The 23,257-nt window shown below is 39.7% G+C and overlaps 1 protein-coding gene across 1 annotated transcript in view; it reads right to left on the bottom strand.

Moving 5' to 3' along the window:
* Positions 1-23,257, bottom strand: part of DNAH6 (dynein axonemal heavy chain 6) — a 198,755-nt gene that overhangs the window by 141,254 nt on the left and 34,244 nt on the right. Inside the window, exons 11-17 of the mRNA XM_045580949.1 lie at positions 20,642-20,762; positions 17,253-17,404; positions 15,519-15,671; positions 13,705-13,956; positions 10,344-10,472; positions 5,795-5,908; positions 3,818-3,961 (exon numbers count right to left, since the gene is read on the bottom strand). Coding sequence (XP_045436905.1) covers positions 3,818-3,961; positions 5,795-5,908; positions 10,344-10,472; positions 13,705-13,956; positions 15,519-15,671; positions 17,253-17,404; positions 20,642-20,762 — 1,065 coding nt within the window. The remainder of the gene's footprint in view (positions 1-3,817; positions 3,962-5,794; positions 5,909-10,343; positions 10,473-13,704; positions 13,957-15,518; positions 15,672-17,252; positions 17,405-20,641; positions 20,763-23,257) is intronic.

Raw genomic sequence — 23,257 nt, 5'->3', positions numbered from 1 at the left:
CGGGGAAAAGTGGAATACAGAGTGGAAAGCTATAAGAGACAGATTCTTTCTGGGCACAATACAAAGGGAGGCCACAAGATCAGGGGGAAATGGAAACAAAGATCTTTGGCAAACCAGACCAAACCCTAAACACAAGGTATCACTAGGACAATTTAAATGCTGTGGTATACTAAAGGCAGCTATAGGAACATCAAACCTCAAATGTACCCTAGTTCCTAACTAGATTTAACATAACGTGCCACACAAAATGCCAAGTGGAAGGAAAGGCATTATTTACTATATTAAATAAATATAGAAATTTTGGCTTGTAACCAAAATTTAAGTAGTATATTAAAAGACAAGACAGACATGCATCCAAGACACAAAAAACAATCAGAAGCAGACTTAGATATGACACATGTTAGAATTAACAGACAGGGACTATAAAAGAAGCTTGATTAATGCCCTGACCAGTGTTTCACAGTAGTTAAAGCGTCAGCTCTCACACTGATGGGTCAAAAGGTTTGATTCCTGGTCAAGGGCACCTACCTGGGTTGCAGGTTCCATCTCAGACCTTGGTCAGAGTGCATGTGGGAGGGGACCAATTCATGTCTCTCTCTCACTTCGATGCTTCTATTGCTCTCTCCCTCCTTCCTTTGCACTCTATCTAAAAATCAATGGAAAAATTTCCTAAGGTGAGGATTAAAAAATAGGAAAAATATTTTAAAGTGTGATTAATATATTCATGGTTTTAATAGGAAAGGCAGACAACATGCAAGATCAGATGGGAAATATTAATATGAAGATGGAAACTATAATTAAACAGATGTTAAATATAAAAATATATTAAGAAAGATAAGGAGAGCCTTTGATGAACTTGACACAGTTAAGAAATCAGTGAACTTGAAGATAAATGAGTAGAAATTCCCCAAATTGATACACAGTTAAAAATTAGTGTCCCCTTCCTATTTCACAAAAACCTTTAACCTAATATGCTAGAGCTGTGGCACAATATTGGATAGTCTATTATAAAACACATGTAATAAAAATTCCAGAAGAATAAGAGATAGAAAACAGAGCAAGTAGAGATTTGAAGAAATAATAGCTACATTGCATTTTCCCCTCAAATTAAAGACAGATACCAAACCAGAGATCCAAAAAACTAAGAGAAAACCAAGCAGAATAAATGCAAATCATAAAAACTGCATCAACAACAAAATGACATCAACACACACTTAGGAATATTGCATTGCAAGCTGCCAAAACACAATGAAAAGATAAAATCTTGAAGGTGGCCAGACAGAAAAAAAGTTGTTATCCACAGAAAATCAGGGGGGAAAAATGCAGCTGATTTCTTGTTAGAAACCATACAAGCAAGAAGATAACAAAAGGATATTTTTAAATTTATAAAAACAAAACAAAACAAAACAAAATGTGTCAGTACAGAATTATATACCCAGTGAAAATATCACTCAAAAATTTAACAACTTACTTATAACAGAAATTAGGGAATTCATTGTTAGCATATCTACTCAGTAAGGAATATTAAAGAAAGTTCTTCAGGCAGAATGAATATGCTGTGAGTCAGAAACTTAGATCCATATAAAGAAATAAAGAACATTGGAAATGGAATAAAGGTAAAATAAATTTTGTTTCTTTTTGTATTATATTAAAAGCTAACTATATAAAACAAAAATAATGACAATATGTTGTATTTGTTGTATATGTAAAGACAAAACACATAACATTAACAAATACATTAGATAATCAACTATAGTAATGTACACAATGGAATATTACTCAGAAATAAAAATTAATGAACTATTGTTTCATGTAACAACATAGAGGGATTTTTAAAATTCTAATTAGGCCTGTGGAGATCAGGCTGAAACCAGCTCTCTGACATCCCCTGAGGGGTCCTGGATTGTGAGAGGACTCAGGCTAGGCTAAGGGACCTCACTGGTACATGAATCCATGCACTGGGCCTCTAGTTATGAAAAATGTTGCTATGAACATTCATACGCAAATTTTTGGATGAACACCTGTTTTCAGTTGTCTTAGGTATATAACTACCGTGTTTCCCTGAAAATAAGACATCCTCCGAAAATAAGACCTACTTACACGTTTCCTTCTGCGTGAAATATAAGGCATCTCCCCGAAAATAAGGCCCCCCTAGGCTAAACATGAGAGATTTGGTTCACTGATTTTGAAAAAAATGGAGTCACAAGAAATTCACCAGGAAATTCAGGAATTGGATTGTTATGATGATGTTCCAGAAGATGATGACATGATGATCATTGAATAAATGAGTAAATTCTTGATACTATAGGATTCACAGTTTGTCTGGTTTGTGTTGACAATACTGTACTACTGTACTGTATACAGGTAATAAATTTCCTTTATTTTCATTTAACAGTAAATGTGTACTGTATTCTTCTTCATGGAAAAATAAGACATCCCCTGAAAATAAGACCTAGCGCATCTTTGGGAGCAAAAATTAATATAAGACACTGTCTTATTTTCGGGGAAACAGGGTTGTAGAGTGACTTGGTAAATTGGTTTGAGAAACTGCCAAACCAAAGAGGCTTTATAACTTCACCAGAAACATCTGATGCTTCCAATTCCTCCAGATCCTCACCTATAATCTGTCTTTCTGATCACAGTCATTCTTGTGGATACAAAGTAGTATCTTATTGTGGTTTTAATTTGACTTTTCCTTATAACTAATGCTGTTCAGCATCTTTTTATCTATCTTCTTTGGGGAAATGTCTATTAAATCCTTTGCCCATTTAAAATGAATTTTTTTTACGTTTTCATTTTTGAGTTATAAGAATATGCTATGCATTCTGGATATGAGTGCATATCTTACATGCATTTTTCTAAGTGAATGAGGCCAGACCCAAAAAGCCTCCATATTGTCTCATTCAATTTATATCATTTTCTGCCAAAGAAAAGATTATAGGATCAGAAAACAGATCAGTGGTTGCCTGGGGTTGGGACTGAAGTTGGAGCAAGTACAAAGGAAAAACAGAAGGGAATTTGGGGGGTGGGGATGGGAGTATTCTGTACAACACTGTTATGCTGGCTATGTGACTTTTCCCATAAAATGCCATAAAAATGCCATTTACTATATGCAAGTTCCAGGATTTCCAAGGAACAAAAGATGGAATGCAGACTGTGACAAGAGAATTTTTTTTTACAATTATATGTTCAAAGCACACTACAGGCAATAAAGAAACTGAATATGTAACCTTTAAGAACTGTTTTGACTAGATAGTGCAAGGTTAAAGGAGACAAAACTGCTAAAACACTCTTTTCAAGAGGGAACATTTGCTTCTCATTGTGCCCGAAGCTTTGCTTACTCTTTCTATTCATGTCTTCTTTCAGTCCTTTATTTCTTTTTGTTTAAAAGGATAAAAAATAATTTCCCCTTTCCTTCCCATTTCAAGCACGAGTTTAGCAGTGACAGGATTCAAAGAGCCAGCCCTGCAGCACACCTACTGCAAGGCTTCCCTACCTCCCTCACATCATGGCACATCTGGAAAAACAGCATATCTGTTTGGTGCAGAGCTGTTGATGGACAAGGCTGCCCTGGCCTCGTCCGGCCACCCATAGGCTGAGTGGATGGGCAAATACTCTCGCTCTGAATGCCACTTCAAACCATGGTATTCAGATGCATGATTCAGCCAGTTGAAGACATGGCTGCCGACTGTTCCTCCTCAAAAGTGGGGTTTGCCTGTCCTTTCCTCTCTGCGTGTGCAGCAGTTCCTGGTCAGTATCACTGGCATGGAGCAATATTATTGATTAGAGTGTCAGAGATAATTTCTACTGAACTTACCTTTTCTTTCATTTTTTCCACCTTAAATTTTAGCTGGGGCACTACACTGTTGGGTGGTAAGCCTTTTTCCAATTGAGTCACAAATTTGGAATATTTAGAGACTTGACTGTTTAGTAATTCTGGATCCAGGCTTTCAAATTTGGACTATGAAAATTAGAGGAAAAAAAGAAGTTAAGATACAGGATAATTGGCAAGATTGACACAATGGAGTTTTTTATTTTACTCAGATTTTCCAGTAGCAAAATTGTTAATCCAACTCAAGTTTATACTTTTGGAAATGGATTTACTTGTTGAAATGGCCAATAGTCTATCAGGCATATCTTACTATTATTTTCATGTCCTTGTCTCCTACATCAATACATTATTACTAGTCCTGTAATTAATTCTTGGGGACCAAACCTTCTAAAGAAATATACAGCAAATTTTTACTCTTGCTAACTCTAAGTTTCTCATCTAGTATCCTCCTATGGTTTGCTTATCACCCCTTTAATATAAAGGGTTTAAAGTGCCCCCAAATATGCATGCATCTATAAATATATTTCTCAGCTATATAAACATATAAGTGTACACATATATTGAAATGTCATATGGTCATATGGACTGAGGCATCAGAAATTTTGTAGAACTTTCCTTCTTCCCCTCCAACCCCCAGATTCAACATTTTCTTTCTGACCCCTAATAGGTCATTTTGTGAATTCTGTATGAATTAATCTCACTTTAGAAGCTGCTGTCCCTTCTTTTGAGGTGACCAGAAAACTCTCTAAGCTTCTTCTTTATTCCTCAGGAGCTTCTACTTCGGAGATAAGTGACAAGTGAGTTACACAAAGGCACTTAAAAGTCTCCTGATATTATAGAAGATATTTGTTTGTTTTCTGTTTTTCGCACCAAAGGTAAGTCCTGTGATGGTTTGGACTTGGTCCTCTTTATTTTCCACTGGTATCCCCAGCAGCTAGAACCTTATCTAGAGAACATATTCTATGTCACTGTTAAAATTTTTTATATATATTTTATTGATATTGTATAGAGAGGAAGGGAGAGAGAGAGTTGGAAACATCGATGAGAGAGAGTCATCGATCAGCTGCTTCTTGTACACCCCCTACTGGGGATGTGCCCGCAACCAAGGTACATGCCCTTGACCGGAATCTAACCCAGGACCCTTCAGTCCCCAAGCCGACACTCTATCCATTGAGCCAAACCAGTCTCGGCCTATGTCATTGTTATTTAACCAAGATCTATGACTTGTAATTATAGGTATCAGCACTGTTAGGTTGAATAAGCAAGTGTAAAAGAGTATTTGTGAAGTTATTTATAGGTATTTCTAAAACATCCATTTCACACTTGAAAGTATAGATGGTCATCTATTCTGCCTCTTAGAGTGTTGAGCCATGTTGAATTTGAATATAAAGACAGAACCTAGAAACCAAACTCTATTGTACTTGACCCCCCTAATTACAATAAGTTAATTTACTTTTGAGCTCTCCAGGGAAGATCCCAAATTTCATCACTCTGATTCTACTCTATTACAGGGAACAAATGGCTTCCTTTTCCCCCAGAAGGACAGTAAGAACAGAACCTAAGCTAGCAGGAACCTAAAGTGTATAGGTCCCCAATAAAAACCCACAATTCTCAAAAACACTTGGGGGTACTGTATCCTGACAACGCCGGTTCAAATCCCACAGACCAGTCCAGGCCCCGTGGTGCTCTCTTCAGTTAGCCTTCTTCAGTGGAGGACCTGAGGAGCTGCCTTCCCACCGTGCATTAAGCTATGAAGTAGAGTGACAGAAAGACCTTTGTGCTTTACACTGCGAAAAATATAATAATTCCCATAACATGATAACATTGCATATTTCACCAAACTTAAAAATATACCAGATTGCTTAAGAATTGTAATTCACATGAAGATTTTTAAGTGTCATTAAAACAAACATGATTTAAGAATTGAGAGGGTTTTTTTGTTTTGTTTTGTTTTGTTTTTACCTGAAACCAGTCTTCTTGGAGTTGATCCCATTCGGTCATAGAATCCCAGAGCAATTGTTTGAGCTTCACTTCAGCACTAACTTCTTCCAAATCTTCAAACTTAGAAACTTCCACCTTTAAATGTGTAATAAGCAAAATGCACTCTTTAATTTTCATATATAAATACCTGTTATCCTCCTATTAGGACACACACACACACACACACACACACACACACACCTGCACAAAAATTCTTGATACAGTGACTGAGGAGAATAAGTAGGGGATCCCAACTGGAGAAAGAAGAGAGAGAAACAAATGAAGGAAAAAACACATGCATGTAAAATCAAATTTCCATGTGAGTGATAACATGTAACTCTTTATATTCCCTTAGAATGAAAATACCCTCTGAAGATGTATCACAAGAGTACCGTGGGTATTTTTCCTCAAGTTGGAGCATACATGCCTATACATGCCCAGCCTTTTTTTTGAAAACAGATGAATCTTCAGAAACTGGGACTTCCTTTAGGGCTTATGCACTTAGCTGACAGAAGAGGAAGATGTTTGCACAGCAGCTGGTGGAGGGAATGGGGTGATTCAAGATGAAGAGGACCATTGGCTGTGTATGAATCCTATAGAGAGAAACGCTACCGCGGGGACATCTGAAAAAGCTGTTTTCCTGAAGCATTTTAAAGATTGCCTTGGCTCAGAGGTGGGGAACCTCCAGGGAAGTCAGTTGCACTGAAATTGTGAGCCCCCTCCTTTCGCCCCCAAGATAGGGCTTTGAACTTTTCGGCCAACAGCAGCAGCATACACCTGCACATGGAGCATTCCCAAGGGCAGATCATATGAGGCTGCAAAACTAGTCTTAGGAAACAGAACATGATTAAAACCATACTATGCATCTTTTCCAATCACAATGGTAGAAACTAGAAATCAGTAAGGGCGAGATTTATAAACATATGGAAACTAAACACATTCCTCAACAACCAATGGGTCGAAGAGAAATTTTAAAATGTCTTGAAACAAATGAACATAAAGACACTGAAAGGCCACAAAAGTCTTAGAAAATTGAAGACTGAAATCATATCGTGCATCATTTCTAACCACAATGCTATGAAACTAGAAAGCAACAAACTTCTGTTAGTTTCACTGAGCTGGCTTTTTGTAAAGGCAAACACAACTGACAAACCTATAGCTTGAGAAGGAAAAAGGGAGAGAATACACAAATAAATGAAATTAAAGGGCAGGCATTACAAATGAAAGCACAGAAATATATAGGGCCATAAGACTCGACCATCATCAATAAGCAATATGTCAACTAAATTGTTTGACCTATCAGAAAAAGATAAAGTCCTAGAAATATACAATCTAAAAAGACTGCATCAGGAAGAAACAGAAATCTAAACGGACCAATAATGATTGAATCAATAACCAAAAACCTCTCAACACAGAACAGCCCAGGACCAGATAGACAGCTTTATGACTGAATTCTACCAAACATTTAAAGATGAATTAATGCCTTTTTTTTTTCTTCTCTCCCCAACTCTCCCCAAATGTCAGAGGTGCGAACTCTTCCAAAATCATTTTACAAGGCCAGCATTTTAGGGGTCTGGCCCTGCCTTCACAAACAATTAGAAATTATTTCCTAAGCTAGATAGGCCTTCTCTCCCATCCTCCAAATGACTGAGAGCTTCAGAAAGAAGGTTGGAATGAGGTGATCACAAAGGAAGAATTAGTCAAGTATAGATACGGAGTGTGGAAGGAGAGGGAAATACCACTATTTTAGGCACTTAGCTGTAGTGTTTTGTTTTGTTTTGTTAAATATATATATATATATATATATATATATATATATATGGATTGATTTCAGAGAAGAAGGGAGAGAAAGAAATAGAAACATCAATGATGAGAGAGAATCATTGATCAGCTGCCTCTCCTCTCACATACTTCCTACTGGGGATCCAGCCTGCAACCCAGACATGTGCCCTGATGGGGAATCGAACCGTGGCCTCCTGGTTCATCAACCTATGCTCAACCACTGAGCCACACTGGCCAGGCTAGCTGTAGCTTTTTATCAAGCAATATCTCTTCCATATCTCACTTCCTACCGAATATAGTACTATCTTGTAGGTCAGTTAACTCAGCCTGGGAACAACATTGAACCCTAGTTCTCGCGTGGACAAACCTCCTGCCTCAAGTGCTGCACCAACCACATCGTGTAGTGGCGAGCTTGTTACTTTATAGATTGGTCCACCACCCCTGGGCTCTGGAGTGGATGGCTCCTCAGACCACTTTTTGGCCATCCATCCATTCAGGGTCTGGAAGAGGTGGATGTGTCCTCAGGGGAAATCCAGGCGCTCCCCCAAACACTTTGAGGGAGACTAATAGCACCTCCCTCTGCGGGCGCCCCACCTCCTGGTTTTGACCCTCGAAATCTGTTCTATTCTCTTCCACTTTGGTCTCCCCTAATAGCTGTTTAGAGCAATTGTATCTCTCACTCACTTCTCTTCATTTATTTTGAGGTACAGCTTTTAGTCTTTCAAACCTAACCTCTTGGATCCATCTGTGCTCTGGTTTAGCAAAATCCTCTTTTGTCATCAAATTGGCACATCAAACCAGGGCAACCAGGCAATAGTCATGGACTCATAACTCACACATGGATGTAAGAAACTTGAGTATTACTTAGGAAAGTAGTGGACCACATTTAAAAAAAAATCTGCCTACATTTTAACACAGAAATTACAGTCTGTGGTCTGAGGGTATATTTGTAATTCACAGTAACTTTTTAATAAGTAAGGTATTTTGCCTCTAAAGTGTGCTAATCTGTAAACACTTGAAAGGCAGCCAGACTGTTCCAGCACAGTGACCGGGCACACACATGTCCGAGCATCCCACGTTCACAGTAACGCTGTTTAAAATGCTTGTGCATTGGTGTCATGTCTGTGGACATGTTTTAAAAACACATGGAGGCCGAAACTGATTTGGCTCAGTGGATAGAGTGTCAGCCTGTGGACCAAAAGGTCCCAGGTTCAATTCTGGTAGGGGTCATGTGCATTGGTTGCGGGCACATCCCCGGTGTGGGGTGTGCAGGAGGTGGCTGGTCGATGTGTTTCTCTCATCAATGTTTCTAGCTCTCTATCTCTCTCCCTTCCTCTCTGTGAAAAATCAATAAAATATATTTAAATAAATAAATAAATAAAACTAGGAAGATTGAACCAGTTTTAAATAAATAAATAAATAAATAAATAAATAAATAAATAAATAAAAACACATGTAGACTGACAGCTCTCAAAGGGAAGGGCGGAGGAGGGCAGGAAGAGACCAGCCAAAGAACTTACATGCACATGTGCATAGTCCATGTGTTACAGGGTTCCAGGGCAGGTGGAATAGGGAAACTGAGACAGGAAAATTAAAACAAGGCCAAAGAGTAGGAACAAACTACCGTATTTTTCGGACCATAAGACGCTCTGGACCATAAGACGCACCAGTTTTTAGAGAAGGGAAATGAAGAAAAAAAGATTCTGAAACAAATAGTGTCCTAAAATATTTTATGTGTATTAAAACCCAACATCACAGTCATAAACACATGTAATCAACCCTGTAAAGTAAACAGCAGCATTTAGAAGCATTTTAGAGCCGGGCAAGCACACAGAGACCACACAGAGCCGGGCAAGTAAAAAAACTTTTTTTTTTAAAGTATATGTGTAGGCTATATTTGGACCATAAGACGCAGGGACCTTTCCCCCCCACTTCTGGGGGGAAAAAGTGCATCTTATGGTCCGAAAAATACGGTAATTGTTAGGAACAAACTAAGGATATTAAGCATTATCCTCCCCAGTCAGGGACACAAAGCACATGGTTTAAAAAAAAACCACAAAACTCCCTAAGGAGAGTGTGCAGAAAGGGAGGGAAAGGGAAAGGTAAAAAGGGCAGTGTTACCCCCTAATCAGAGAAGCCAGCAGTCTCAAGGCTTGGCAAGAAAAAAAATTGCCAGGTGTTTCTCCTGAATTCTGGGCGCAGCCATCTTGGATCTCCCTCTCCTGAATTCTGGAAAGGCCACAACAAAGTACAAAAAAAGAGACCTTGAGAATTAATCTGTACCAAAATAGTCAGCAGAGGGATTCTGAGACCTATAGACAGGGAAGTATGCTACCCCTCAGACCCCCACCCAACCGCTCTTCAGATTAGCTGAGAGCCGTCTGTGCTTCATAAGCCAGATGTATGCTTCTCCTTTTCTCAATAAAGGTGCATGCTTTCATTGCTGTTATTAATTGGCTTTTCACAATGAAGTTAAGGTCTCATACAAATTCAGTATGTGAGAATATGTGGATTGAGGTTGGGCACAGCCCTCACCCGCTGGCTCAGGGGCTGGCCTGTCACACCTCTCTCGTGTCCGTGAGAGGTGCCTCTAACACCTGGGCACAGAGTACGTATATTTAGGTGAAGGCCTGAGTGGAGGGGGAGTCTGATGGAGGAAGACAAAGGGAGGAAAGGGGGACACCTGTAATACTCCCAATAATAAAAATAAATTCAGAAAAATAAGAACACCTTGAAGGGCTGTCATTACCTTGAAATTTTTCTGGTAAGATTTGTATTGAAATGCGCGTTTCTGAAGATCATCCAGAAATGACTGCAGCTCAGTCAGTTGGATTTTTACTTTTTCTTGGTCAGCATTAATATCCAAAATCTGGGGATCCTGTAAAATTAAGTAATTTTTTGGTGAGTGGTTCCTGCTTCCTGATGTAGATCATTGCAATAAGTTAATAAACATTTTCAAAACACATTTTTGAATTCTCTTCTCACTCTGCTTTTTTATAAAATAAGTTAAAATGAGGGCTTTACCTGTATTGTAATGCAACACATATGTATTGTAAACAGTATGGAAATGTTTTAAAAATCTTATCCATGGGGATAACAATTCTTTTAAATAATACCTAATATATTTCCCTTCATCTGCTTTCATGTCCTACACTTCTTCCACAATCGTGACTTCAGGTAAGGAGAGGTGAGTGCGATAGAGAAAAGTAGGAAGAGACTGTAATACAAGGAACATTCTCATTTTATAATAAACAAACTAGAAAGCCTTTGAATTCTGAGAGGGAGGGAGGAAGAGGGAAAGTAAAGAATAAATGGACAGACATGTTTTCCGGCTGACCTGGTGGGTGGGAGTCCCACCTGGTGAACGGGAATGGAAAAGTTTAGGAAAAAAATAGAAACACCTAGCCAGATTTGGTAGAATCTGAGGCAACTGAGGCATCAGGACTGTGATAGCCGTGGCTTGGGGAGGCCGATGCTCCCATCCCCGATACAGCATGGCCCTGCACTCAAAAATGGCAATCTGCTCCCTTAGAAAACTCGAAGGGAGATGTCCAGGAGGAAGGGGCTTGGGCTGGCTCTCTGGCGCTTGGTAGCTTGGAGGGGCATGCCTGGGATCGTGGACTCCTCCTGGCTTTGATTCTGGCAGGGCCACTGCTGAAAGCACTGCCGGACAGAGGACGTCTGAGGTTGGGATTAGCAAGTCACAGATTGAGACTGCAGGCGATGGCAGAATGGTGGAATGCAGCAGGAGGGCCTAGCATGGTACCCAAAGAACCAGGAAGGACCTTTAGCTGGCAGCTGCCCGGGTCCACCAGCCCCAGCCAACCTGCACTGGAAGCCCTGTGTTCCAGGGGGCAGCACGTGGACCGGACGCCCCTCCCCTCCATCCACCCGGAAGAAACGCAGATTTCGGCTTATGGAGCTGCAGGTGGGAGGGGAGGGGAGCCACCGTGAAGAGCTGCTTGATAGGGAGTTCCAATTTTGGGTTAAAATTTATGCCAAAGACGCCAAATACAAATAAAAGAGATATTTCAAACGGAAATAAATTGCGATATCACCCATTGCCACACTTAGGTTTTTTCCCTCCAATTCCCTTTATCACAGGAGTGGCAGCTGTGACAATAAGATGGCACCATTTATGGAAATGGTGAAGTTGCGGTTCTTGGCTGGAGTGATAATGAGTTCATGCCAAACCCTCTGTAGGAGGAGTGCTTGCTGGAGAGAACCTCTGCTATCATCTCTGTGTGTGTGCATCATGTTCTTAAAAATGCACCACTACACCGAAAGCACTTGCTGGCACTTCTGCTCTCTCTAGGAACCCATCTATACACATGGGTATTGTTTCTAAACAAAGGATAATCACCAGCACTTTATATTGCCTGCTCTGTATGGGAAGACGTATATAGTGCAGCAGCTAACCAGGCCATTAATCATTGGAAACAGATGACTAAACTTGAAGTCTGGTTCCTTCATTTATTATTACTTAACCTCTTTGTGTCTTGGTCTCCTTCTCTATAAAACATGTGAATAATAAAACTTTATCAGTGTTCTGAGGATTAAATGAGTTAAAACATGCAAATGATCCTGGAAGCATTATTCATTATTGACACAAACCCACAATCCCAAGGTCCATCGACAGTGGAGTGGATCATTAAATAATGATATATAATGAAACACTATAAAATAATGAACATGGATAATAAGCTACATTCACACACAGCAACATGGATGGGTCTCAGGAATGAAACAAAATCAAAGGGCATACTACTGTGGGATTCTATGTAATCGATGTTCATAAACAGGCAAGACTAATTTATAGTTTGGAACTCAGGGCAGTGGATGCGTGTGGAGAGGAAGAAAGGGTTAGTGATAAAAGGGGACGCTAAAGGAACCAGTAATGTTAGGGTTCTTGTCATGAGTAGTGGATACGTGATGTGATCTCTTTCTGATAGTTCACTGAGCTGTACAGATGCTACAGTATGTACAGTTTTCTCTGTGTGAAAATACAAAAGTACTTAATACCTGACACATAGCAAGTACACAATACATGTTAGCTGCTTTTATGGTCCAATGTTAATACATTTAAATGTATGTTGTAATCTTTAATGTCTGTTTTATGTTCCTTTGAGTACATGTATCTTAACTCATTATAATAATCCTTTGTTGCTGGACATTGACTTTCCACCAATTATTCTGATTTGATTATAACTTTGTATGGGTTCTATACGTCTGTGATAAGTTTTAGTCAATGTTAATGATAATGGATCCTTACAAAATCAGATATTCATATATGTATCAGTTAAGAATCACCCAGATGTCTATTTTAAATTATTTTTAAAAAAGCCGAAACCGGTTTGGCTCAGTGGATAGGGCGTCGGCCTGCAGACTGAAAGGCCCCAGGTTCAATTCCGGTCAAGGGCATGTATTAATAGTACCTTGGTTGGGGGTACATCCCCAGTAGGGGGTGTGCAGGAGGCAGCTCATAGATATTTCTCTCTCATTGATGTTTCTAACTCTCTATCCCTCTCCCTTCCTCTCTGTAAAATAAATCAATAAAATATATATTTAAAATATTATAAAAATTCCCCTTGTATCTTTTGTATAGTAAAATTAGTGAAAGTTAACCAAATGTTCTTTATTATCATTATTACTTTACTTAAAGGCCCAGCACACGAAATTGTGCAAGACCAATCAATGCACCTCCTGGCAACGTCATTAAGGCGTTATGGCCACTGGCCTTTTATAATATAGGTATTCTGCCTCTTCCTAAATAAAAATTTTCCAATATGTGGCTAAGAAAACTCATTGTGAAGTAGCTATAAATATGTTAACAAGTTGTAAAAACACTCATTTTAGAATAATAAGTACAAGCCAGTATAAATAAAATTCAATTATTATGTATATACTTTGCTTACAATGGTCTGAAGTGTATTCAGTACTTGAAGAGAGTTCAGAAATATAAGTTCAAAAACCTTGTTAATTGGTCAAAATAAAGTCATAGAAAAGAGAAGTTAAATCAGATTAAAATAAAATAGGCTCCCAAAATGGTTCAATTAAAATAGTAGTCAAACTTTACACATTATTTTTTTTTTAATTATTCCTTGACTTACCTGTGCTTGCAGCTTGACATCATTCACTTCAACGGTTAGCTCTTCAAGATCTTTACCCAAATGCAGACAAAATTGCTTAATGCTTGCATCTCTATCACCTACAGATTTATCAATGGCATTCCGAACAGCAACAATGGATGGCTTCATGGTTGCAAAGACGGCAAAGTCTTCAGGCGGTGTGGGAACCTGATACTGTTCAATGAGCTTGTACATTTGAATCACCACATTGCCTTCATCTTCAAGGCTTTCGATCTGAATGGAAACATAGGTTGCTAGTTAACTACTCTGAGTCCTGTTATACCCTGTAGGTCTTGTCTAATACCAGACAGCCTCTGAGCACTGGGAGCATCAGGCTGAGGAGAGCCAGAGCGTGGTAAACAGGCTTCTGGCAAACTGGCTGAAGCCTGTCGTGGGATCACTGCTGTCATTGCTACAATACAGGTAATCAGGCCCAGGGGGTATGCTGCTCAGAGCTGAGTACAGTGAGCCTTATTCTTATGTTTATTTTTCTCCTTTATCTTTTGTGCCAATATTTAAGGTTTTCAGGGACAACGAGTGCTGTGAGGATGCTCAGCTGTAATATCAGAGCTCCCGGCATGTGTGCTGAGCTGTGACTGTCCCAGCCCAGCCCTGAGCTGTGGACAGGCCATGTTCCTGCCTGCATAGATTCAGACCTCTAATCTATGATGAGTCTCCCACTATCCTTTAGTAAAGACTGTTTCTACCTCTAACTGACTACAAGCATCTTCACCTTGATGTCCCACCTTCAGTGGACAGTGTCTTTCCTAATTTTCTGCCAAGGGACTCTCCAATGTTAAGGGAATCCTCCCCCCCCCCCTCCCCCCACCCCAACTCTGCGATAGGGTTATAGACGAAGCATCCATATTCATCTAACTTGACTCAACCTCCTGGTCACAAGCAGCATTAAACTGGGAGCTAGCAATCTGACAACAGTCTGACCTCTCTCTTGAATGTGGAAAGAGTTAGACTGTAGCTGTGGGTAGAGGCCATTTGCTTCCACGTGGAGAAGATTGCAGAGAGAGGCTTTCAGGGAACCGGTTCTCAGCCTTTCGCTTGCATCACCATCCCCTTGGAAAACTTGTTAGAACAGATTGTTGAGCCCCTCCTCCAAGTTCCTGATTCAGAGGTCTGAGGTAGGGCAGAGGAATAGGCACTTCTAGTAAGTTCCTATCGCTACTGCTGCTGCCAGTTTGGGGACCACCCTTTGGTAAATACTGCTCTAGGGTTCCAGGGAGGAGCAGTGATGAGAGGTGGAAAGAGAGAGGCCTTCTGGTTTCCCTAGGCTGTATTAGTTCATAATTCCTGTCCTTTTTTGGGGGGGGGGGGTTGTTAATCCCCACCCAAGAATATTTTTTTCCATTGATTTTTAGAGAGAGTGAATGGAATGGAGAGAGAGAGAGAGAGAGAGAGAGAGAGAGAGAGAGAGAGAGAGAGAGGAATATCGATGTGAGACAGACATATCAATTGGTTGCCTCCGCATGCTCCCTGGCTGGGGGTAGGGATCGAAGCTACAACATAAGCTATTTTACTACTTATTTCCATATCTGCAGAATAAAAATGATCTATACTTCTTTAGTTTTTGTGAGGATTTAAAATGTACTATAATGTCTGACCAGTAGCAGGAGTCCGAGCAGTGTTCGCTGTCGTTGTTGTGTATAGGGCATCTGCTTACTTTGTCTGAAAGTGTTTCTGATATTTCCACAGCTGTTTCTTGAGCTTCAATCCCTCAGTTTCTTTTATCTGTCATTACCTATCACAAGAACTGCAATAATGATTTATATGAATCAACTCACCCTTTCTTGAATTTCATCAAGAAACACTAAGCTGTTAACATATTCTATGGTGGTCGATGGAGCAAATTCAAGTTTGTACTCTGCATCTTGTGCCTCAGAGATAATGGCATCCACTTTTTTCTTGCTTTGACAAGGAAGCATATAATTTAGCACCTAGGGAAGAAAAAGAAAACATAAATAATAACTGCTTGATTATATTTTCATTTTACTATACATTGTAGGTCAACTCTAATTAAACATCTGTTCATCAGCAAGTATGGGAAGCAGCTATGTATATAAAGGGACTTCCCGCCCCCTCCCCACACACACTCATTAAATCCATGCCAGGTAAATGAACCAAGAGGGAGATAACTTCTAGAACACACCAGATTACACAGCTTTTTTAAAACTCTGCCTAAACTCTCTGAGCTCTTGTACACACCCTTTCTGTTCCCCTGCCCTGTGTACTCCTCAGCATCTATTCTGCGCCTTTCATGCCGGGTGGTAGCCATGTGGTTTGGTGGGAAATAGATCAATTTCTCCTTCAGAAACAAAGGTGGAGGCTGATTGGTCACTAGGCACACAGGGGGCTGGCTTCCACTGGCCAGTGTGGTTGGGTAAGGGTGGACCTCTGACCTTCCTTGGTTCAATTAGACAGAGGCCCGGTACTACTGCTTAACGCCGAGAGAAATGTATGCTCAGCATCCCAGTCTCTCTCTCTCTTTCTGTCTCTGTGCAGAAACAAGGAAATAATGAGCTTGTGGAGCTTTTCACAACCAAGTCACCAATGTGAGGGGATGTTAGCTTTATGACAAAGCTGGTACATCAGAAGGCTCAGTAAAGGCAATGAAAATAAATGGGTTCTTGGTAACACCATTGAGTCACTAGATCAAACCTCTCATGCATATTCTCCCTGTTTGTTGTTGTTGTTGTTGTTTTGTTGTTGTTGTTTTTCTTAAAGCTGCATAACCTATAAGTTTTCTGATTGCTTAAGCCAATTTGAGAGCAGTTTTCTTTGGCTTGGTATATAGTAGTGCTTAAACTGCTGAAATTCAATTGAATTTGCCCCAATTGTACATTTTGTCCTTTTCAACAGATGACGAAGCAAAGCTCTAGGAGAAAGCCCAAGGTCATACAACTAATTACAGCGACAGAACAGGTACCAGCACTTCTGAGCCATCTTTTATAAAGGGCTCAGAAGTTTTCTGTAAGGGCCAGATGGTAAATGTTTTAGATTTGCAGGACATACAGTCTCTGTCACTATTCGGCTTTGCCCTTGTGGTGAGAAAGCACCCACAGGCTGTACTACACCTAAGCCAATAGGCATAGCTGTGTTCTAATAAACTGTACAAACCTGTGAGCTAAAAAAGTACCAAAATAGAACCAAATCTTTAAGGACAGTTTCAGATCAGGAAATGATCTCCAAAGTGTGCTCTCAGTATCCTCAAGTAAAGAAGCATTCCCACGAAAACATGAAACTAAGAAGCCTTGAAATACTCCCACAAAGGAAAAAGAAGTAAGAGGAAGGGGCTAGTCTGAGGCTTGCAGTCCCCTCTCTTTCCTCATCTGAAAGCTGACTGTGCTTGGAATAGGAAGCAGAGTATGGAACTTTTCCTAGAAATTAAGAATACCCAGTGGACTTACGTTAATTTTAAATATTGGCAATACTAGAAAATACAGTTTATTTGCAGTAGGAAAGTCATAAAATAATTGTAGAGGCCATAATTAAAAATTTTTTTTCTAGTTCATAGTTACCTCCAAGCATCGCAAAGGTGATGGAATTAGTTTTTCCTTTAGCTGCTTAGTGTCAATGAGCAGCAAGCCTACATTTCTGGTGGGTCTTAGGGCTAAAGCATCCTTGTGCTGTCTGTGATACTTTTCCAGTTGTTCACTGAAGAACTTAACATCTGCATAAAATGATTCATACAAAGCAACACATTATATTAGATTTTGAAGGGTTGTTGTGACATATATTAAAAATCATTGCATTAATAGATATACTTATATATTTATGTTATTCCTATGTAAGCTTCTTTGTGTAACTTTAACATGTTAACTCATAGTTCTTTATATTTTATTCTTGTAATAAAAAAACTAATAAAATGTTATAATTAAATGTTTTAAAGTAACTATTAAATATGTAAATATGTTCCCAGCTCCTATTAAGAGATGGCAGGTGAAAATAATATAATTACAGTAGAGGATCTAGTTTGGAATGGACTAGATTTTAGAGTAAGGTTAATTTGAAATTGGGTTCTCCACAAATAAATGCCTTTTGAGGATAGCCTATATAATAAAGAAGTAATATGCAAATTGACCATCATGCTCTCACTAGATGGCTGCCTATGACCAGGCTGGAAGGGGAGTTAGTGAGAGACGACCAAACCACTGAACAGCAGGCTGTGTGAGGCAACGAGGCTGGTGGGGGGGGAGGGAGGTGACCAAGTTGGCAGAAAGGGGCAGTTGGGGGTGACCAGGCTGGCAGGGAGGGGACAACCAGGCTGGTGGGGGGGCAGTTAGGGGCGACCAAGTTGGCAGAGAGGAGAAGTTGGGGGTGACCAGGCTAGCAGGGGGGCAGTAAAGAGTGACCAGGCCAGTGGGGGGAGGGGGAGTTAGGGGCAATCAGGCAGGCAGGCAGGTGAGCAATTAAAAGTCAGCTGTCTAGGATTGTGAGAGGGATGTCCGACTGCCAGTTTAGGCCCAATCCTGGGGGTTGGGGATTGGGCCTAAACCTGCAGTTGGACATCCCCCAAGGGGTCCTGGATTGGAGAGGGTGCAGGCTGGACTGAGGGGACCCCCCTGTGCATGAATTTCATGCACTAGGCCTCTAGTTAACAATAAAAGCTTGACACACAAGAGATCAAGCATAGCTAAAGTTTTCTCCGTTCCTCTTCCCACCACCTCTGCCAACCTGCTCGCACATCATGGTCAGGGTCTTTGCCAGCTTGCATCTGCCATGTGCTGCAGTTGGGTTTCGATGACCTTCCTGCCTCCATTTCCTCCCTTCCCCAGTCCACCTGAAACCAGTGGAAGCCTGCTTACCCTTGAATATACTTTTATCATGCTATTGGTCAAACTCAACCTTTCCTAACAGACATATGGTTCTAAACTACTCTGCTTGCCTTTCAAAATCCCGCACCCTTTCAAATTTAGCTAGCTTATTTCCAATTAGTTCATCCATGTGGGTCAGACTGAGTTCCTGAGTGAGACCTGGAGATCAAGAGTGTTTATTCCTGCCCTCATCCATGTCCTCTCCTCTCCTGAATAATGGTGGAGTTTGACATGTATAAAGAACACACCAGACAGAGTGTTGAATACCTAGGGTTAGTCTTTAAACCCATAGGTCACTTAATCTTTCTGAGATTCAGCTTCCGAATAATAGAAAAAAGGACAATTACCTACCCTACTCACTTCAGAAGTTTTTGTTATGTGTTTTGCTCAGAACTGACAAAATAAGGATGTCAAATAATCTGAGAAGTCCTCTGGTAAGGAAACTGTAAAACATTGCTTAGTCTAGTGCAGTGGTTGGCAAACTGCGGCTCCTGAGCCACGTGTGGCTTGCGAGCAACAGTTTGCAGCTCTGTTGACTGAGTTTGCCAGCCACTGACCTAAACTCTAGATTCCAATAATTGCAGGCTGTTGTTGTTCCTCATGATTAAGCCCCTATCAGTGTTTGGCAAACTCATTAATCAACAGAGCGGCAAACTGCAGCTCCTGAGCCGCATGTGGCTCGCAAGCTGCAGTTTGCTGACCACTGGTCTAGTGCTTTCCAAACTTATTTGAACAAAGTCTTTTATTTTTAATCCTCACCCGAGGATATGTTTATTGATTTGAGAAAGAGAAAGAGAGGGCGAGAGGAGATAGAGAAACAGCGATGTAAGAGAGAAACATCAATCCGCAAGCATTCTGTTGAGAGATTGAACCTGTAACCTAAGTATGTGCCCTGACTAAGAATCGAACTTGCAACCTTTTGGTGTACAGGATGATGCTCCAACCAACCGAGCCACCTGGCCAGGGTGAACACAGAGTTTTTTTTTACATGGTATCATGTAAATATCCTTTCTTATAATGTTCCAAGAAATATCAGTTTTATACATAAAAAATTAGAATCAATAAGGTTATTGATCTAATAACCATGTTTCTCTTTGACCATAGTCACAGAGCCAAAGAGAAACAGAAAAGCAAAGCTAATTTCTATCTCTTTTTGAGATTGACAAGTAGGATGTACAGTGATTAAGCAAACAAGCTTTCAAGTCAGAGAAAAGTGTTTCCAAACCACTTACTAGCTGTGAAATTTTGTAGGCTCCTTATCTCTAGATGTCTCTAATTCTTTATTCATAAAATGAGAATACCAATACTCACCTCATAGAACTGTAAGGATTAGACGAGATACCCAAAATATTACTTAGCAGAGTATCTAGCAAGTCATTAGTGCTCAGCAAGTACAGAAGTTATGAGTAAACACTGATTTATAGAAACACAGTGGTAAGATACGGCTGACAATGTCAGAAAGCCAGAACCTGTCCCCTGATCATCTTCTGGGGTTGTTCAGGGGACACTCTGGCACAAAGTTCACTCAAACAGACATTTATTAATTATTTATAATATGTGCAAGGCAATGTTACAGTATTTTGAGGGATTATGATAACAGGCGAGGCCTGCTATCTAAGGGGCAAAGTTACCTTCTATTAATCTCTAGCAAACAACTGGGTTTAGAAGTTTAGGGATTAACAGGGTTTCCAAAAACAGGAGAAACACAGCATTCAGGAGTCCAAGCCAAGCTACTCCAAAGTCCCAGCCAATAGACAGTGCCTGTGAAACTCTTTTTCCAGGACTGGGACAGGATGGATGAACCAAGGAATCGATGAAGGGAAACCTGGGAGTCTGGTGGTCTCATCCTCATGGGAACTTGAAGGATTAAAGTTGTCCAGTGTGAGGATGTGATAGCAGAAAAGTGGGAGGCCTTTGGCTCAAGACTGGAAATAGAAGCTCTAAGTGACTGGAATTGGTTCCTTGGGTTCAGCCTATTCCATGTGCTGAAATGCCAGGAAACCACCACTCACCACCAGACAAATCTAGAAGGCTACACTAGTAAACCTCGATTCCCTATAAAAATTATTAGTAAGGAAAATTGGAAGAGTTACCAGGTTCCTGAAGTTTAAGAGCTTCTAAGTCAAGACTTTCATTTTCCCTGTAGAATAACTGGAACTTTTCAAATGTAGCTGCATATAATTGGGCAGATTCAAATGCTGCCTTTATGGTTTCCTAAATGTTATAAATAAAGACAATTATTTTTCCTGAGCAGAAATATAAACAAACAAACACAAATGCCTGCTCTGAGTGATACGTAAGTGAGGGAAGATGCCAACCTACAGGTCCAGGAGTAGGCAGTTAATGAGTCTCTTAGGAAGTTACCATTTTTAAAAATCTTTGAATCTGACTTTCAAAGAATTGTTCCTTATGATGAAAAGAAAGCAAACTTGTAATTTTTTAGCTTCACTGTGAACTTACACATCACTGATAATCCTATGGCAAGAGACAATGTCTGTTTCCAAATTGCAAATGTTATGTCTCAGTTTAAGTGTTTTTGAGCAAAGGCAAAAGTGTTCAGCATATCTATAGAATGGATTGCTTAATAATCTTACTATGAAATCCTCTGTAGTGGCAAGGTTTTTTCCAAAATACCTTCATAATTTCCCCTAATAAAACCTTTTTCTTCACTTAATCTTGGCTAAAACCTCCTCTTCCCCACAAAATCTTTTCAAATCAAAACAATAATTTCCCATCATTTCAGTCCCTTATTGCCTGTGTCAGTATATATTATCATAGTTCAATGCCTGTGAAAGGCAATTAGCCTTGGTCCATGACTCCCTGGCTGCATTCCATAGCCTTCCCTTATTTTTTCTACCAAGATTTTTTGCAAATGACTACAATTTGTCCCAGGGAAAACTGGAGGTGATCAATGGAATTGCTCATTCCCAACATTCTCACGCTAGTCATGCTTTATGGAAAATAGCTATCCTGTTTCCCCGAAAATAAGACAGTGTCTTATATTAATTTTTTCTCCCAAAGTTGTGCTAGGTCTTATTTTCAGGGGATGTCTTATCTTTCCATGTGCTAGGTCTTATTTTCGGAGGATCTCTTATTTTCGGGGAAACACGGTAGTAGTAGAAAGTTTAGTGACATAAAAGAGCACACACCCTATATATTGTAGTTACCTCTAGCTATTTGTTCATTTATTTCCTTTTGATAGGCTCTTATCTATTCTTCTACACTCTTGCTATTGTTTATTTCTTTACATTAAAAACTGAGAGGAAGGCCTGACCAAGTCATGGTTCAATTCCTGGTCAGGGTACATGCCTGGGTTGTGGGCTCAATCCCCAGTGTGGAGTATGCAGAAGGCAGCTGATCAATGATTCCCTCTCTTCATTGATGTTTCTATCTCTTTCTCCTACTCTCCCCTTCTCTCTGAAATCAATAAAAATCTGTTTGTTTGTTTTTTTAATTGAGAGGAAGAAACTATGTCAAACTGTGTTTCCTTTGAGCTTACTTAATAGTATCTCTGATTTGTGATCCTACAGGTCATAGCAACATATTCAAAATATGATTTGAAACCTTTGTATTCTGAAATAATTTCACATTCACATTGCTGGAATAGTACAAAGAATTTCCATATATCTGTCACAAAAATTCCCTAAAATTCCTTATCATATTTGCTTTATCATTCTTTCTCTCTATATATTATTTTATTATGAAGCATCTGGGAGAAAAGTGATGACATGAGAGACTTTTACCCTTAAATATTTCAGATGTACTTACTAAACACAAGGATGTATTCTTACATGAGCATAGCACAATAATCTAAATCAGGAAATTAACATTAACATGAATTTTATTATCTAATTACAGACCTTATGCAAATTTTGCTACTTGTTCCAAAAATGATTTCATAGAAAAAATTTTTTTTTTCTGGTTCACTATCATGTTTATCATCTTGTTATTTCTTTTGATTTCCTTTAATCTGGAACAATTCCTCAATCTTTATTTGTCTTTCATTTTTGAAAAATATATCTCATTTGTATGTGTGCTTTATACTACCTAGTGCTAAGATTCAGTTGCACATTTTGGCATTAATACCACAGAAGTAATAGGAGTTTTCAGTGCATCATGTCAAAAGAGACATAACAGCCATTTGTTGTGCTACTGGTCATATTAACATGCTGGTTAAGGTGGTGTCTGTCAGCCTTTATCTCTGCAAACTACTGTTTTCCCTTTTGAAATCAATAAATATCTTATGCAGAGGTGCTTCGAGAGAATGTCTTGTTTCTCATCATACTTTCCCCTACACATTTTAGTATGTATTGGAGGTACCTGCCTATTTCTATGATGGCTCATGTGTCTCTATTTATGCTCCATTTATGTTTTATTAGGGGCCCACTGCATGAAATCCTTGCAAGGGGCCCGGCTCTCGCAGCCACTCATAGCCTCGGCTGGTCCTCACAGCCCCAGCTTCGTCTGGAAGGTCATCTGGAAGGACGTTCGGCTGTTCAGTCTAATTAGCATACTGGCTCCTTATTATATAGGATTGCATCTCTTGTATAATAAAAGTGTTTCCTTTTTTGTTCTTTTTTAACCTCATTTTCTACCCCTGAGTGATGTTCTCTCAAATATCTTTCACTTTTAATTCCTTTTCCTGTTGTCAGTGTTCTTATCAACCAGGACTATTTATTTACTTAGTTATTTTGTTAATCCTCATCTGA

Source organism: Pipistrellus kuhlii, unplaced genomic scaffold, assembly GCF_014108245.1.
Source record: "Pipistrellus kuhlii isolate mPipKuh1 unplaced genomic scaffold, mPipKuh1.p scaffold_m20_p_13, whole genome shotgun sequence".
NCBI lineage: Eukaryota > Metazoa > Chordata > Mammalia > Chiroptera > Vespertilionidae > Pipistrellus > Pipistrellus kuhlii.
The sequence above is the reverse complement of the archived record's forward strand: the minus strand, read 5'-3'. Positions and strand labels throughout refer to the sequence as shown.